The 16,877-nt window shown below is 40.6% G+C and overlaps 1 protein-coding gene and 2 non-coding genes across 3 annotated transcripts; all 3 read right to left on the reverse strand.

Moving 5' to 3' along the window:
* Window positions 1–810: 810 nt before the first annotated feature.
* Window positions 811–5,801, reverse strand: LOC148721701 (uncharacterized). The gene is made up of 7 exons (XM_088736859.1): window positions 5,090–5,801; window positions 4,550–4,610; window positions 3,449–3,604; window positions 3,176–3,319; window positions 2,902–3,018; window positions 2,587–2,640; window positions 811–2,442 (listed from the first exon to the last, which is right to left on the reverse strand). The coding sequence occupies exons 1-6, from the start codon at window positions 5,291–5,293 to the stop codon at window positions 2,588–2,590; spliced, it is 735 nt and encodes a 244-aa protein (XP_088592985.1). The 5' UTR covers window positions 5,294–5,801; the 3' UTR covers window positions 811–2,442; window position 2,587.
* A 296-nt stretch (window positions 5,802–6,097) lies between these two features.
* On the reverse strand, window positions 6,098–6,214 carry LOC148721702 (U5 spliceosomal RNA). The gene has a single exon (XR_015992873.1). It is a non-coding gene; the product is annotated as a U5 spliceosomal RNA (small nuclear RNA).
* A 999-nt stretch (window positions 6,215–7,213) lies between these two features.
* LOC148721703 (U5 spliceosomal RNA) lies at window positions 7,214–7,333 on the reverse strand. The gene has a single exon (XR_015992871.1). It is a non-coding gene; the product is annotated as a U5 spliceosomal RNA (small nuclear RNA).
* Window positions 7,334–16,877: the final 9,544 nt, after the last annotated feature.

Genomic DNA, 16,877 nt, shown 5'->3' on the forward strand with positions numbered 1-16,877 from the left:
AATTGACTTAAATTCCAAGGGTGTGAATAATATGCAGACCCTTTTCAACAGTCAGAACATCACAGTGGTGAAACATAACACCAAATCTTGCATACTGATAAATATTTTATGGGGAAGGCTACATTCTCTTTTCCAGCAAAATAATCTCCTCAAACTAAGTGATATTTGTCGAATAATCCTAAGGCTTTGTGCAGGGGATTCTACAAAGTACCGGCTAAAATCATTGACTTCACCCGGGGATAGCCTTCCGACAACTACCCCCCGACCCAAAATTTTCTTACGCGAATTAAGGGTGCACTTCCAGCGATCTAACTTACAACTGCAATATATTTGTTTATCCCTATTTCCACGTTTTGAGTGCATTCGAAAATCAAAACAATTTCACAGCTCGTACTCTGCATGTGCAATACATCCAAACTTGACATATCCAATATTAACCCCTTTTTCCATGCATTTTTCACTGAATGTGGAAATTCTCGAAAAAAGGCAATAAATTCTGACAATTTATCCAGCAATTAGAATATATCCTAACATATTATTGGAAGGCAGTGCTTAACAATTTTTTGTCTCAAATGCGGTGCTTATTCGAGTAAATGCGGTAATTTCATTTCAGATTGGTTCAAAATGACATTACTCTTTGCATGTTTTTATGCGGTGGGTGTGGTGGGGAATGGTGGCGGCTTGCGTTCCTTCCCGGGGTCATTTCGCCTGTAACATGCTTGAGATGGTCATTTCACATGCCAACTACCAAGACGGAGCCTCAAATAAACTGTAGAAACCTTTCCTTGGTCTTTTGAAGTCAACAGGTTTCATGTCATCGCGACCCCCGATATACGTTCCTTCCAAGTTTGATATTTCGCCTTTGTCACTTGCTTGAAAAGGTCATTTCAAACATAGTTAATAGAGGGGACCCTCTATTAACTATGTTTCAAATGACCAAAGGGAACAAAGTGTAGATTTCTTCTTTTGATGTAGACTTACGCTGCATTAGAGTTCAGTATGGGATCTCTTTATTTTTCACAGCCAGTTCAATTGCCAATCAATTTTCTTTATCCCCCCTTAACATTTTGTTTGTGACGACTGATCCCCCATTCTGTTTTCCCGGAAAATTGTATTACCCCCTTCAAAATCTTCCACTATGTCGGGTGTTTTATCAATGAGTTCCGTTTTTTAAAATGTTTACTGATTACAAATGAATACGCATTTCCACAAAGTACCGTTTTTGGCGGGATCTATCCCGATTGCAGTCGTATGAAAATGGTTTAAATTTCCAATGTATCCAGTGCAACTTGGAAGGAGCGTGAGATTTAAATTACTTTAAATAACTGAGATATTAAGAGCTCCCCAATTATTCAAAACCCATAGAAAATGGAAGTTTACTGGTACTTCAAAAAATCAATAGGCCACACTTTCTGTCTGTTTACCGACGTAGTTAAGGCTTTGAATGTTAGGAGGACACTCCAAAAGTTGTAGACTTTCAAACTTTTCTCGGAACAAAGCGGAAAACCACGAGAAAAAAAAGAAGAGATTAGATAAAACGATGAAAAGAAAAGTAATCGAGAGGAAGATGGGAAAAAATAATTTAGGACTGCGTTGGTTTCGTTGATTAGTCCAGAAAACTCGCGCCACCCTCTCTGCCAATGAGATGCAAAGCTACAACTAAACACGACTTTGTCACGTGCGTTCTTCTGCAGTTTTGGCCGTTCGCATGTCTTTGCTTTGAGTGGCTGATAATGATGGTGCCCTTTGTTAGACTTGTTATCACTTGGCCGCTGTGATTACTCTGGTTTTTGAATTTGAGAACGAGTTGGCCGAATGCAAACAAACAACGGTGGCCACTTTACCATTTCAACTTTGTTGACATATTCAAATTATTTCGAATGCAAACAAGTCAGGTCAGCGGCAATTACACTCGGTTCACACCGTCATCATCAGGACTGTCATATATGCATATGCTAAATTATCTACAAACGTTTGGAAAGATTAAATAAAAAATGCAACGACACTCGTGTAACCTTGCAGAGGTGTTTACCAAATCAATTATTTAGTAATAATGTTTAGTACATTATAGAGGACACTAATCAGACGTTGCTTTTTCATTACTTTTTCAACTGATTGTGTCTTCAAAAGTATACCTCATTTCTTATTTAATGTTACTTTATTTGAATAAAAATATTAACAAATTTGACAAATATGGTTAACATTCATCAGTTAATTTACAAATATGACAATGCTATTTAAATATTTACAAACTCGCTCATAACCGATGTTATCAAGAGTGGAATCAGTGTTCATTTAGAATTGGCTTTTTGATCAAGGTGCTCCCAAGATTTTTCAAAAGGCGATTAAATATAACAAGTTTAAAACAACAAACAACGCCCTGCTTTGAAATTGTAAAGAATTAGAAAGAGGCAAGCTTGAGTTGCCTGTATTGAAGATGATCTGTGGAATGAAAAGAGAATCAGAATTAATATCTCGATCTTTTAAAAGTTAATTTAAAATTAATTAATAACATCACTCAGTACAATGTTAAATATTGACGGACTTATTGCCTTCAATTTACTTAAAAAATCGTATAGCTCTTACTTCAGAAATATGATCCGAACCATCTGTTAAAAGTTCTGCTCAACAATCCTTGTTCTGTGGAAGAAAACGAAAAATTGAGACAAAATGAAATTGTGTAACTTAAATCAGCTTGTTTCTGTGCGAGTTGCCAAGAGAGTTCTCAGTACCACATAGGTCATGCCCCTAAGATATGAATTCCCCCGCCCTCCAAGAATGAGAATCCCCAAGTGTGAGCTCCTCCAAATATATTCCTACCCAAACCACTTACCATATTTGACCCAAGGGAGCTTATAACAGGCATTTTACAGTTTGTAAAATTTGATTTCAGCAACCTACCAGTTTGAGGAATGTAGTGCTGGTTGATAACCTGATAAGCAAAAGTCATTTGAGATCCACCTGGAACGATGCTCGCCAGAACAGGAGGTGCTGGGCGATGGAAAGAATATGCGCTCCCTAGAAAATTCAAGAAAAATTTGTGTTATAAATCTTAATTGCCTACCCACGGATTTAATTACAGATTGACTAGTGTCTAGGTAAATAACGTTCACATTGCCTTGCGGGGGAGGGGGGGAGGGGTTATATTATATTTTACAAGTTTCCTTTTTCATACCTTTTGAGGGGTTTGATTTTGATTTAAAACTCTTCATAGCTTCAAGATCTTTTGCTGTTACTGGAAAGTTTTTAACTTTAAGACATCCACCATTTTTTGATAGAGTGTCAAACCATGACGGCTGAGGGTCAAAGTAATCTTTGCCTGGTTGGAAGAAAAAAGATAAATAAAAATCAAACAGTGCACGGAAAAAGCTATATCGATTCCAAGTGTCCAACTGTTTTGTCACGTATTAGCTTACATTGCTTTCGCTGTAGACAATAGTCCTCTTACCTTTAGCTGCTTCAGTGGAGAGCTTTAAATTTGATTTAACATTCTTCATGGCTTCAAGATCTCGTGCTGTTACTGGAGAGTTATCAACTTTGAGGCATCCAAATTTGTTTGATAGAGTGTCAAACCATGACGGTTGAAGGTCAAAATAGTCTTTGCCTAATTGAAAATAAAAACCAAAAAAAAAACTAAAGAAATGAAAATCATAGTGCATGGAAGAACACGTTCTCAAACGTTATCAACATTCAAAAGTTTTCAGTTTCAAGTCCCTCTTCTCGTCTTGAGGATGGAATATTATATTTTTAAGTTGAATTTTTTGTGAAATGGGGGACGTATTTTAAATCAGACCCGTAAGTTACGATTTCGCCCATGGCGTGAACCGCAATCTTAACCGCTTTTTTTCATCTTTCTGGTCTTTAAAAGCACCGATTCATTTTCAGGGAAAGGTGGTGCAGACCCTCAATCTCTCCCCATCTCTATTCCCTTACGCATCCCTGGAGTTCATGAAGACAAGGCAGTCGTACAAACCGCGTGGTCAACACTCGGTTAAGTAGACGCCATCGCTACTCACCATGAAATATTTGTGGTTCAGTCTGAGATTCTTCTGTTTTTATTTCATTCTTTATTACACTGAAAATAATGCCGCCCTCTAGCTCGTCAATGTTCATCCTCGCCTTCTGTAGCTTTTCGTCCGTTGTCGCCATGTACTTGACAATATCAAAATTATTTCTCCGTCCCTTTTGCTGCAGTTGTGACAGTTTTTTCTTTAGATCAGCAATTTCTTTGTCTCTCCCCCAGAGAGTTTCCTTAAGAAAGTCGATCTCCTTCTTCCTAGCTGTTAAAAATATGAATATTACAAATACTCGAAATAAAGGATGGGTTAATTTTAAGTTTAGAACGATGAGTCAGATCAGGAAAACATAACACTAACTGAACTGCTCATGACGGAACGAGAGAGGGGATTGGGGGGAGGAGAGGTGGTGGGTGGGGGTAAAAGACTCGTTGTCAGGGACACAGAGTTGAGTCTTGGCATCCTTTAATTAAATGGCCTCTCAGTCCGCACGCGCTTGTCTAATCTTGCATGCGTCATTACACAAAACTAACCGTTAATCTCTGTTTCAAGGTAGTTGATCTTCTGCGTTAGTTGTTCCTCTTCTCTCACATACTGAAATCAATTATGTAAGCACATCAATTTTAGAATTAAGTAAACAAAGAAACTGAGAACACAATGCGTCAACTTACGGCGGATAGATAGTGGAATGTCACAGAGTGACGTCATAATCTAATGATTTTAGTCGCGCGCACTTTTTCCGACATCTCTTCACGAAGGAACCTTTCCAAACTCACCTGAGCATCTTTGATCCAAAAAATTTCCTTTTGCTTTTAAAGTTTCTCCAATGTTGAACGGACTTAAGTTTGAGCTTAGTTTGGGCGTTGGGAGGAAACTCAAATTTGATTCAAATTGAATCAATTACGAACTATTTTCTTAGCTCATATATCGAATAAAGTCAACTTACGCGTCCGACGAAAAAATTACTTAAGATTTTTCTTCGTACCCCTTCCTATAACAAGTTCTGACTTAATTGCACCAAACGTTTAATTTAAGCGAAAAACAAACAGCCGTAATGATTGGGAAACACCCACCTCATTAGCCATGATCCTTGCCCCATGAGAGGCCTCCAGAGGCTCATGATAACTCTCAGCGGAACGATTAGTGACATTGACCTCTTCATCAACTATTCTCGCAGAGCTGGATTTCTTCACGGACTCTTGCTGACCTGAGATGTTTTTGTTCATTTTGCAACTGATATCTTCACTCGAAATATTTGATAAACACGAAAAATTCATTCTCTTTCACTTTGCTTCAGTAAGAACCGAGCTCTTGGTGCGAAAAAAAGTTTCGATTTGTTTATGACTGGTTGCTTGGTAACGCGTTTGTGCCGTCACCTCTTGACATCACGCCGGAGTTGAAGCGTTAAGCCTGGGCACTAAAGCTTTATTGAAGCGTCGAAACCAGATTAGAAATTAAAACTCTTTTACAAGTGTTAAATCGTACAAAAAGCTGAAAATATTGTTTACAGCTCATCAATTACCCATGCGTCATCGAGTCATCTTTGATATGCCTCTGGTCCATCTTCTTACCCATTAGTTCTGGTTCTCCTTTTCACGCACAAATCTTTTATGACAGTTCAGTGCGCTCGGGAGCGCTTAGCAGACTTGGCACCACGATCTCCTACCAAACGGCGTGTCGGCAGTTGACGCAAAATCTATTTTAGAGGAACTTATATCCTGTATTTTGAGTACACGCAGAGCATGCGTGCTGGTATTTGGTGGAAAGATCGATCTTAGGCAAGCCTTTCTGCCACGTCTTTTTTTTAGGGACTTCGAGCGTGCTGTTCGAACGTGAAAATCCGGAGGATGCAAAAAAATCACATTACTGAAGGAGCTTTCGCCTTCGAGAAATTGGTTTCTCATTCCTGGCTAAAGGCCATCTTGCACAACAATCGACTCTGCTTTTTTCGTCTTAACGAATCTCGCATTTGACTGATCTCGCTCAGTGCAGATTTTAGCTCCCCCAAGCGCTGTAAAAGAGAGTTCACCGTTCTTCCAACGGTTAGTGAATAGAAAAGTAACGTCAAACAATTTATCCACTTCACCTCAGGCGGGGAGACGAGAAATTGGTCTACAGATTCATTTAACTGTTCTCCTCCACGGAAATCTTTAGTAAAAGGCGAAAGATTTATGTATGGTGGAGGAAAACCATAGTAAAGGGTATTTGGTATGCAACAGCGGTATGTCGAAAATGACTCGCTGACACAAGTGGGGTTTATAAATATCATTTTCGCGCCTGCGCACTAAATTCTGAGGCATGTGAAAGCTTTGGTGTTATAGGAAACAGAACTTGCGTAGAAGCATAGGCCGTGTCTGGAATAGATAACGTCTTTCAGGAAAACGATGGGAACGGCACCGACCAAAGTAATCGGTTTTAAGACAATTGGAAATTGAAATTGGAATTGAAACCACGTTAGTAAAGGAACTCTTGCTCTCTCATTCCTGACTAAAGGCCATATTGCACAACAATCGACTTAGTGTTTTGTCTCTGCAATCTGAGCTCGTCACAGATCTTAGATCCCATTAGCGTCAGAGAGGGTTTACCAGTCCTTCAACTGCTGGTGGTCACTAACTGAAAAACAAAAAAAAAAACCTTAAGGCGAGAGATCACTCGCTAGCGTGGTTTCTCACATTCTTTTAACTTTCGCGTTAAACCACTTTGCGCGAAGTCCGCATGGATAGAATTCGAAGTTTCCCTAATATAGACTTTAGCGTCGACTGTCGGAACGCCGTTTGGTATCAGATCAGAGGTACCGAATCCTCAAAGCGCTCCCGCTGGCTGAAATGCTTTAAAAGAAGAAGGCTTTCTTCCATTACAAAGAAGAAGCAAGCCATTTAAGAAGAAAATGAGGGGTAAAGCTAAAAAAGTAATGAAACAATCACCCCTATCTTCACTTCTCAGAGGTCGGATAATCATTGTTCATTTTAGATAACTGATAAAGGTGTGTTCATTCTAATAGGAAACAATGTAGGTATCATTGGCCCCAAATTCTACTTATTTGATTTTCCTTCGATTCTACTTTCTTATTTTTCTAGCAAATTTCACATGTGAATGAGCTTGGCGCAGATTTTAATTTCCGTAAGCGCCCCCAGAGAGGATTTACTGGCTTATTAAATCTCAATTACCTTTTACATCTCTTCTACTTCATTTATGGAGCCCCGCTTCAAGGCAGAGCGACTCAAAAATTGATTAGAAACTCAACCTAATGTTCTCCCCCACGGAAATCTTTAGTAAAAGGCGAAAGATTTGTGCGTGATGAAGGAAAACCAGAGTGAAATGCGTGGTAGATGTAGAGTGGTATGTCGAGGATAACTCGCTGGCGCAAGTGGGGTCTATATTTATCAGTTATGCGGCTGCGCACCAAATGCTAAGAAAAGTAAAAGTCTTAATAAACCGTTATACGAAACATAAAATTTGCGTACAATCAGGTGGTGATGTTTTCCAGGAAAAGGATGAGAACGACCCCGACTTAAGTAATGTTTAAGGACACATGGCTCCTTTCCTGTCCGCTCTATTGTACTTTTGGAGCCCACCAATATGCAGGGCGACGAAAAAGAAACTGAAGCACTCATCCATGCCTAGCCACTACAATTTTATTAGGCGTCGAAACCAGATTAGAAATTAAAACTCTTTTACAAGTGTAAAATCCTACGAAAAGCTGAAAATATTGTTTACAGTTCATTAATTGCTGTCTACGATGTTAAAAAAAAGAAGGCTTTCCTTGAATAGAGATCATAGATTTTATGTTACGAAGATTTTCTCCCAACTGCCTTCGAAATTCCTCATTGAGTTCTGAGTCCACTTTTAGATTTTTCAGTCCGTTCGTAATGTTTGAACCATCATCTCTCTCCGTCGCATTTCTATACTGGGGCTTCAAATGTATGTAAGTCGGACACTTATTCCAATTGAAATATTTCCTGTCAGGCCTTTAAAGCGGCAGGGTCATGGGCCAATTGAGAATCTCCGAGAAGTTTTTCAATAGCTTCAAAGACAGTCTGTTTGTCTTCATCTGTTATTTCTAGCTTCGGCACGCGAGCCCACTTAGTATTACATGCTTTTCGAACGTCGTCGATTAGAGGCTATGGAATGGTTAATTGTTTGCACCAGTACATGAGGTTCAGGATACCAGTAATATCCATGTCGTCCGCACCATTTATAATGAGCCTGGACCCAAATCAGGAATGTACAGCTTAGCTATTTCCCAAGGACCAAGATTCGGATCCGTCTACCTCCTGGGGTCACTTTGTTTAGAAAAACGAGGTAAATTCTGAGTAAAATCTAAGAATCCATTCTCCAAATGAAATAGATCCCAAGTTGCTATATCCGGTCTTCACCCCGATTTTCCATTTTTTTTCAATGAATTTTGGAGAAACGGGATTAATTCTGCGAATTCATCCACAAGTGGCTAACACGCTAAGTTCCCATATGATGATCTTTACCCCGATTTCCCATTTGATCAGCGAATTCGAGAAAAATGGGGTAAATTCTGAGCCTTCATGTTACAAGTGAATAATACCCGAGGTTCCCATATGCCCGAATTTCCATCTTTTTTTTCAGTGAATTTGACAAAAAACGGGGTAAAATCTAAGACTTCATTCCCCGAATTAATAGATCCCAAGTTGCCATAGCCAATCCCTAACCCGATTTTCCATACTTCCCATATGCCATCTTTACCCCGATTTCCCATTTGATTTGATTTGATTTATGATTTATTCACTTTCACCAGAGTGTGGTGAGGGTCGCACAACAGAGCGAGGCTCCTTATTAAGTGCGCCCTATATCCCACCCATCCCACCCCAGGGGAGGACATCCATCACACAGTAATCTCGTGTGTGGGAAATTAACGTCTCCTACCCCAACCCTGCAGGAGACGGGACCTCCATTTATTCGTCCCTATCCGAGAAGACTAGAATATCTAACCATTTCTTGATGTTATAGAAAGGTAGCAAATTCTTCTCAATTATTTTTAAGACCCTGAGTGTTGGTCCGGCCGGGGCTCGAACCCTCGACCTCCCGCACAACAGTCCAGCGCTCGAGAAAAACGGGGTGAATTCCGGAGCCTTCATGTTACAAGTGAATAATACCCGAGGTTCCCATATGCTATCTTTACCCCGAATTTCCAGGTTTTTTTTTTTGCAGTGGATTTGACAAAAACGGTGTGAAGTCTAAGAGTTTATCCTCCGAATTAAATAGATCCCAAGTTGCCATAGCCAATTATTAACCCGATTTTCCATTTTTTCTTTCAATGAATTCTAGAAAAACGGGATGAATTTTGAGAATTCGGCCCACAAGTGGCTAGTACCCTAGGTTCCCATATGCCATCGTCACCCCAACTTTCCATTTGATCAGTGAATTTCAGAAAAACGAGGTAAATTCTGAGCATTCATGCCACAAGTGGATAATACCCGAAGTTCCCATACGATATCTTTACCCCGATTTTCAAATTTTTTTTCAACAAATTCTAGGAAAACGGGGTAAAATCTAAGAATCCATCCTCCCCGATGAAATAGATCCCACGTTGCTATATCCAGTCTTCAACCCGATTTTCCATTTCTTTTTTCAATGAATTCAGGAGAAACGGGATTAATTCTGCGAATTCATCCGCAAGTGGCTAACACGCCAAGTTCCCATATGCCATCTTTATCCCGATTTTCCATTTGATCAGCGATCGAATTCGAGAAAAAAGGGGTAAATTCTGAGCCTTCATGTTATAGGTGAATAATACCCGAAGTTCCCACATGCTATCTTTATCCCTAATTTCCAATTTTTTTTTTCAGTGAATTTGACAAAAAACGGAGTGATTTCTAAGCGTTCATTCTCCGAATTAATTAGATCTCAAGCATCCTCGGAGACCCAGGGGCTGTGCCGTTCGATTTCAAGTTAAACGACTCACAGCCCCTGGGTCTCCGAGGATGGATCTCAAGTTGCCATAGCTAGCCAATCTTTAACCCGATTTTCCATTTTTTTATGAATTCTAGAAAAACGGGATAAATTCTACGAATTCATCCGCAAGTGGCTAACACGCTAAGTTTCCATATGCCATCCGCTTTACCTGGTTTTTCCATTTGATCAGCGAATTCTAGAAAAACAGGGTAAATTCTGTGAAATTCATCCTTAAGGTCCTTAAGGTGGAATATATCCTAATGACTTGCCATAGCCATCTTTACCCGATTTTCGATTTGATCATTATGTGAATTTGTCGTAAACGGGGTAAATTATGACAAATCCACCCAAAAGTGCAACAAATCCGACAATAATTTAGAAACAGTACTAAAAAAAGAGTAGCTTAAATCAGCGGAACCGGACCGAAATGAAATTTAGAGACAGAACTTAGGCTAAACTTCTGTGATTGAAGGAAGACTTCGTAACGCAGACAAATTATCACAACTTTGACCTCTCAGCCGATCTCACCTCCGGCAGATCAGCGAAGCGTCAAAAAAATATAAGTTTATGCCGACGAACCATAATCTACGATCTTCAACTATTAAAGAAAATAAACAATTGTGATATGCGTAAAATGTTGTCATTAAAGCCGCAAGTCGAACAATGACGTCTGTAAATAAAGCACGACTGCAAATAAAGCGTGAACAATAACGCATCCTTCGGTCAAAAGTCGCTTTGTTATTTACGTAGCAGCTGCTCTTCCACGTTTAGGACGTTTAGATTAGAAGAACGATGCGATCACACGGCGTTAACGAAGGAGCGATAGAACTTCAAGGAAACATGCGAACAGCATGTTTTGGAAGTTGCTCATACGTGTCAAATTTTCTACTTATCCCGACCCCCTTGTATTACGTCAGAGGACATATCTACAACAAGAGGACATAAGTGCAACGGTACAAACCTGTGTAATCACAGCCTCGTTCCCAGGGTCACTCTTCTCTTCCTTGGTCATTGGTCACATGACCGGGAAGAGTCAACGAATAACTTTTGTCGATCTTAAGTCAAGTGAAGCGAAAGAAAGTCGATCGCTGGCCATCGACACATTGGCAAACACATCTTTCTTATTCTAAGTTTCATACAGCTCAAACGAAATATCATGATTTACACATATCTAGCGTATTGAAGTAGCACTCCGAATTCAATCCTAGCCTGTCGAATTACTTCTTAGTAAAACTCTTTAGCTGTTTCATTTTTCTTGAATAAACCTTACAGCACATTGTTCACCGAAAGCAGTGTTCTATTTATCATTCTTGACTATGGAACCGTGTTTAAACATCAACCTCGTTCCCAGGGCCTCTTCCCTTAGCAGGGGGTGGGGCGGGAAAAGGGTTAGCGTCCCCTCCCCAATCAAATTATCTAATTAATAGATGCAGGAGACGGGACTTATGGTTTATTCGTCCTTATCCGAGAATACTAAAATGTCTATCCATTTCTCGATATTATAGAAAGGTAGCACATTCTCCAGCGTTATTTTAAGACGATGGGTGTTGGTCCGGCCGGGGCTCGAACCCTCCACCTCCCGCTCAACAGTCCAGCGTCTAACCGATTGAGCTAACCGGGAGACAGAAGTCTCTCGTTCACAAAGAAATTCGGCAGCCGAATGGAGCTCTTTTCGTCGGTTAGCACGCGTAAAACGTCACGTACTGAATCGAAATGAAACCACTGGATCAGTCTCTTGAATTTTTAAATTCAGAGGTAATTTATTTTCTTCTTTATGTGGTGTTTTGGTACTCTGCTGGGTTCACGATCACGTCTACGTAGCCTCACATGAGATAACTGGTTTGATGTACCATGATTTTCAATAGATAGCTCATTTGGTATAGCATCTTTTGCGATGAAACGTTCACTCGTAAAGCGGTTCGGTCGTAAATTGATCTCTCGTAAAGTTTATGGACCGACTCGTTCCGAAAATGCTTGACATCTTTCAGTGTGAGCCTGCCGCGAACGCAAACGACCTGTTGCAAGCGTAGACAGTTCTGGAGAGGATCTGAAAACCCCTGCTCAACATGAAGCATGCAAAAATCAGACAAATAGACCTTGATAGTTGAATGGTCTACTACACCTTTTGCTGTTCATTATGAGAAAGTACGCATTCATTTGCGTGAAAAGGCGAACAACTGCGTACAAATGCACTCATTAACGACAAAAAAACGATCATTTGCGCGTAAATCAGATTCCATGGCGATTTTTGCATTTTAATCAGCTTCAATAACAATTTTGGGCTTTCTTATGCATCATTTGTCAAACAAAAGAGAAAAATACACTTTCATTTGCGCTAACTTTCAAGTCATTTACACCACCTTGAAAGTCAATAGAGACGATACAGAAACAATATAGTGCATTATAAGCCATTCTGGTAAGACCAAGTAAAACACGAGTTTAATTATCCTTGGGCGTAAACACAACATAACAATTCCAATTCTCCCTTCAACATATTGTTCCTTCGACGTATTGTTCTTGACACTACTTGCGGGGTAAAAGCGAGCACGAGGTATCGCGTTACAACCGTCAGGATGGCCAGCGGCAGTTCCACATTCATTAAAATTTTTGTCAAACTGTTTGCAATTCAAAAGCATTCCTGAACGGCATTAGTGTTAATAAGACAATCATTAATGCCCTTGTACAAACAAATCAGTGTTTTTTATGTTCAATATGCAAGTAGCGAATTTCATTCGAACACCGATTTTGCCAGAACTTACATTCAGTAAATTTCGTCCAACTCATTCGCCTCGTAAAGGTTTTCTGACTGCAGGCAAAATGCCACGAAGAAACCGAATATCACTCGAACACACAGAGAGAATCGTGAGATTTAGAGGATTTGAGGACGAGGAGGAAGATTATCTTGTGGTTGCGGACACGCTGGAGTGAACAGATTAACGGCAAGAGGCATAGTGGTGTGCTACATCAGAGGGAGCAGGATTCGGGAAAGACCACGTGGAGGTAGAAACAACGTGCACGTGGACGAAGGCCTGCCCGCACACAACCAAGCGAGAGGAGAGCGCGTGCACAAAGCCAGAACCCACCTCTTCCTCTCGGCCGGCGTCAGGTTCATGGGCTGTACCTGGTAAGTGTGTGTTTTAAAACCTAGGGACTAAGAACCTGGCCTTTCCAACCTTCTCTCGTCGCGTGTCCTGGTGCATAGCAGAGCTGATGGATGCCTATCACCATAGTGGTAGGCGTCTCCTCGGTTCACCGTTTATCCGAGCAAGTGTAAGGTAAACAGTTTTCGTTTATGATTTCCTCTAAGCAATCTCTCATCTCCCCGGCCGAGAGGAAGAGGTGGGGTCTGGTTTTGTACACGCGCTCTCTTCTCGCTTGATTGTGTACGAGCAGGCCCTCGAACACGCGCACGTTGTTTCTACCTCCACGTGGTCTTTCCTGAATCCTGCCCCCCTGTTCAGGAATACTTTTGAATTGCAAACAGTATGACAAAAATTTTATTGATCTTGCCAGAAAAGTTGCAAACAGACCATCTATTAACTATGAACAGACTCAGAGTCTATTCATCAGTGGGACAAGGTGACCCAGAGGGATGAAACTGGCCCAGTTGAAGACAAAATGTGAAGAACCTTCATTTGAGTGGTTGCATAAGTCTTGTAAGTGGATGGAGCTAGGCCATGCGTAAGGAAGGCGTGACACTGCTGTTCCAGAGAAAACTGATCAATTTCAACAAAAGCTGGGGGAGTAACTGGTGTTAGGGTTGGCTGAGCACCAGGGGCCACTGTCAAGATTCCTGCCAGTGGAAATGAGAAAGAACATCACTGACGGATTTGATTTTGAACACCTGGTATGTGTTGGGCTGAAAAGAAGAAGCTATAGTGTGCCACGGAGAGTAACACATAATGGAGGAGTTGCATGAGGGATGGAATCTTTCAGGTCATCGACTTCAGCATTTAAATCATCCCTCATTGCCTGAGCAAAACAAGACGTGCTTTTTGCACCACTGCAGCCCCAGACATGTGCTGCCTCCACCACTGGAAATAGTTCCTTTTAAGCAATGGATTGCTGCTGTTGAGAAACAGCCCAAGAGCCAGTGAACCAGAAGGCCTTGAAGTAGGCCCAAGGGAACCAGCAGCATCAGATGCAACTTCTAAGTCAACCGCAGGAGACGGTCCTGGCTACAACCAAAAACTGACGCATGCCACTGAGCTAAGAGATGATTCCACCATTGCAGGTCGAGGTGAAATTCTCTGTTTAACCAAATGGGTTGATCCTTCTTAGGAAAACAACTTAAGAGGTCATATCATATGGCGGAGATATGTCCTGCCTGACCATACTACTTTAGCGGACACTTCAGCCGAATGATGGTGCCAATGAGAGATTCAGTTCGCGCCTGGAGCACTATTTCCTAGGCAGCCACGAATGAATCAGCTCCTTCAAGGCCTGCACCTTTTCTTCAGGGAGACGTGCCACCTGAGCGAGGGAATCTAACTCGATGCCCAGGACAGCTAGCACTGGAGTAGGCCCTACGCACTTGCCAGGGTGAAGAGGTAGGTTAACTGCCACAGCGGTTGATGCGTTCTGCGTGGAACCAGCTATGGGTTGCGAAGAGCTTGATAGCAGGATGCGATGAAATCTCCGATGCGGACGAACTATCTGTTGCAATGGCCGCGAAAAAGACAGCATCTTGGCTATTACAGGTGCTTCAAGAGCTAGACATGTCTTGCAATTAAAAGCCAGAACCCGCAAAGATTCGCTAACATAACAGATCCACAAAAATCAGCAGCTCTAAAATGCCAGCGCGAGATACAACGTACGTCACAATAAAAACAAAAGGACCCTGGTCACCCCACAGATCACGTAAGATTGAGGAGACCACTGACCGCTGACCGCTAGCGACATTTCCCCGAATATCTAGTATTTAACAATTATTCCACGAGCGCGCGTTGGATATGAGATGATAGATAGCCAACGAGGCGCGTAGCGCCGAGTTGGCTATAATCATCTCATATCCAACAAGTGCGAGTGGAATAATTGTTTTATTAAAAACGCCCCCAAGAAATAATTATTTTGTAAGAAGAAACCGGATTTTTTAGCTCCCTTTTGATTTTAAGCTGACGCGTACGCTTACCATATTTGTAGATTATGGTATATTGACTCATATACCATAATGGCTAAGCCAATAAAAAGTAGTGAATTACATTATCCAATGATCCAGTTTTTAATAATTATTATTATCATTTGGTAAACTAGTCTGGTTACACTGCTCATCACCAGAACAAAAACAAACAAAGAAAAAAGAAAAAAGAAAATCGGTGAAAGCATTGATATTTTACAGGGATTCGGAAAACAAACATTATATCAATACGAAAATTAAAAACAAAAAAAAAGACAAAAAAAAGTGGTTAAACATGAGACTGACTGACCTAGAATGACTTAATTTTCCCGTGAAACGCTTAATCCGAAACTTCCATAATGCTACGCGTACTTCTTCAACGTGCAATCTGAATATCAATTTATGACTAATTCGTTCCATGTCACTTAAACGTCAGAAATTACATATTAAGCGACATTTTCCCTATTATCAATTGTTGTCATTTGGTGTTAAACAATCTTTTTGGGCATATACTAATGTGAAACAAAGGTTAAAATCAATTTCAGATGAGGATAGGTGTACAACTCTTTTGTCCTATTCAAATAGTGGCTGTTTGATCAAGTAGCTGGTAAAAAAGGCAGCTGCTTTTACTTCTGGAGAACAATGAATACAGTGTACGCATAGCAGTCGGAATTTAAATTAGATTTTAGTGACTGACTTATTTACCGGCCACAGAAAACAGTGATGACATGTAATAAATTTTCTGAACCAACACTCCTTGCAGTAATCATATTAAAATTAACATGCTATTTATTCATGCAGTAAATGGTTTGAACCCGGGGAAAGTTTGAACCCGGGAGAAGTTTGAACCCGGGGGAAGTTTGAACCCGGGGGAAGTTTGAACCCGAAAAGTGTCGTGTGATCGTCCGGGTGAGTGTAGTCCTGAGAAGGACTGTTGTCGGTGGTAGTGACCGACGTTTCGACAACCTGTGGGGAAGTCATCATCAGAGTCAAGTGAATAGTTGTTTTCAGTAGAACGTTCTTAGTCCAGTTCGAGTAAAATAATTGGTTTGTTTTGCCGTGATGTTATTGGTTGTAAGACTTTTGTATATATTTTTTATCAGTTTTTACTTTTTTTAACTCTGTTTTTCATCTTTTCCTTCTGTGTTGAGATGAATTTTGGTTGTGTCATTTACTTTTGTTAATTCTTTATTTCTTTACTTATGATGGAAACCAGTGACTCTTATTTAGAGGGAAGAAATGGGCTGCGTGTACGAAGCAAATAATTACCAGGATCTCCACAACACGACCCAAAGAACTTTACAGTAACTTAAGTGCTGCAAGCTAAAATCGACTTTTACTCGGAAATAAGATCGTGCCCATACACCCACACGCTGTTTTTCTGAGAGGACATTGCCATAAAGATGAAACATTGACTTATACACTTCATGGATGCTCCTCTAAATTAGAATTGTCATCAAAGTTGATGGTGAGTAAATATATGTATATATATAATCATGGATGTACCGTATCGAAGGGTGAATTAGTAAGTGACAAAAAAATTCCTCTGTCTGCACCGACGGTATGCACAGTCAGCAGTCGGCTGCAGTCTGCAGTCTGCGTTTTAACATGACTGTAGTTAAACCTGAGTCCCCCCCCCCCCTAAAAAGACATCCGCAAATGTTTTAAGTCTAAGCTCTATAAGATATCACAAGAAGGAATGGTATCCCTAAATCAAGGTATGGCACAGTCGAGAAGCTTCTGATTCCCGTTACAGAGGCTGCCCAATAGGGTTAATCTTCAATCCCGCAATCCTGACCAAAATTGTCTCTCAATTGCGT

This window comes from Stylophora pistillata, chromosome 10 (assembly GCF_964205215.1).
Source record: "Stylophora pistillata chromosome 10, jaStyPist1.2, whole genome shotgun sequence".
NCBI classification, from domain to species: domain Eukaryota; kingdom Metazoa; phylum Cnidaria; class Anthozoa; order Scleractinia; family Pocilloporidae; genus Stylophora; species Stylophora pistillata.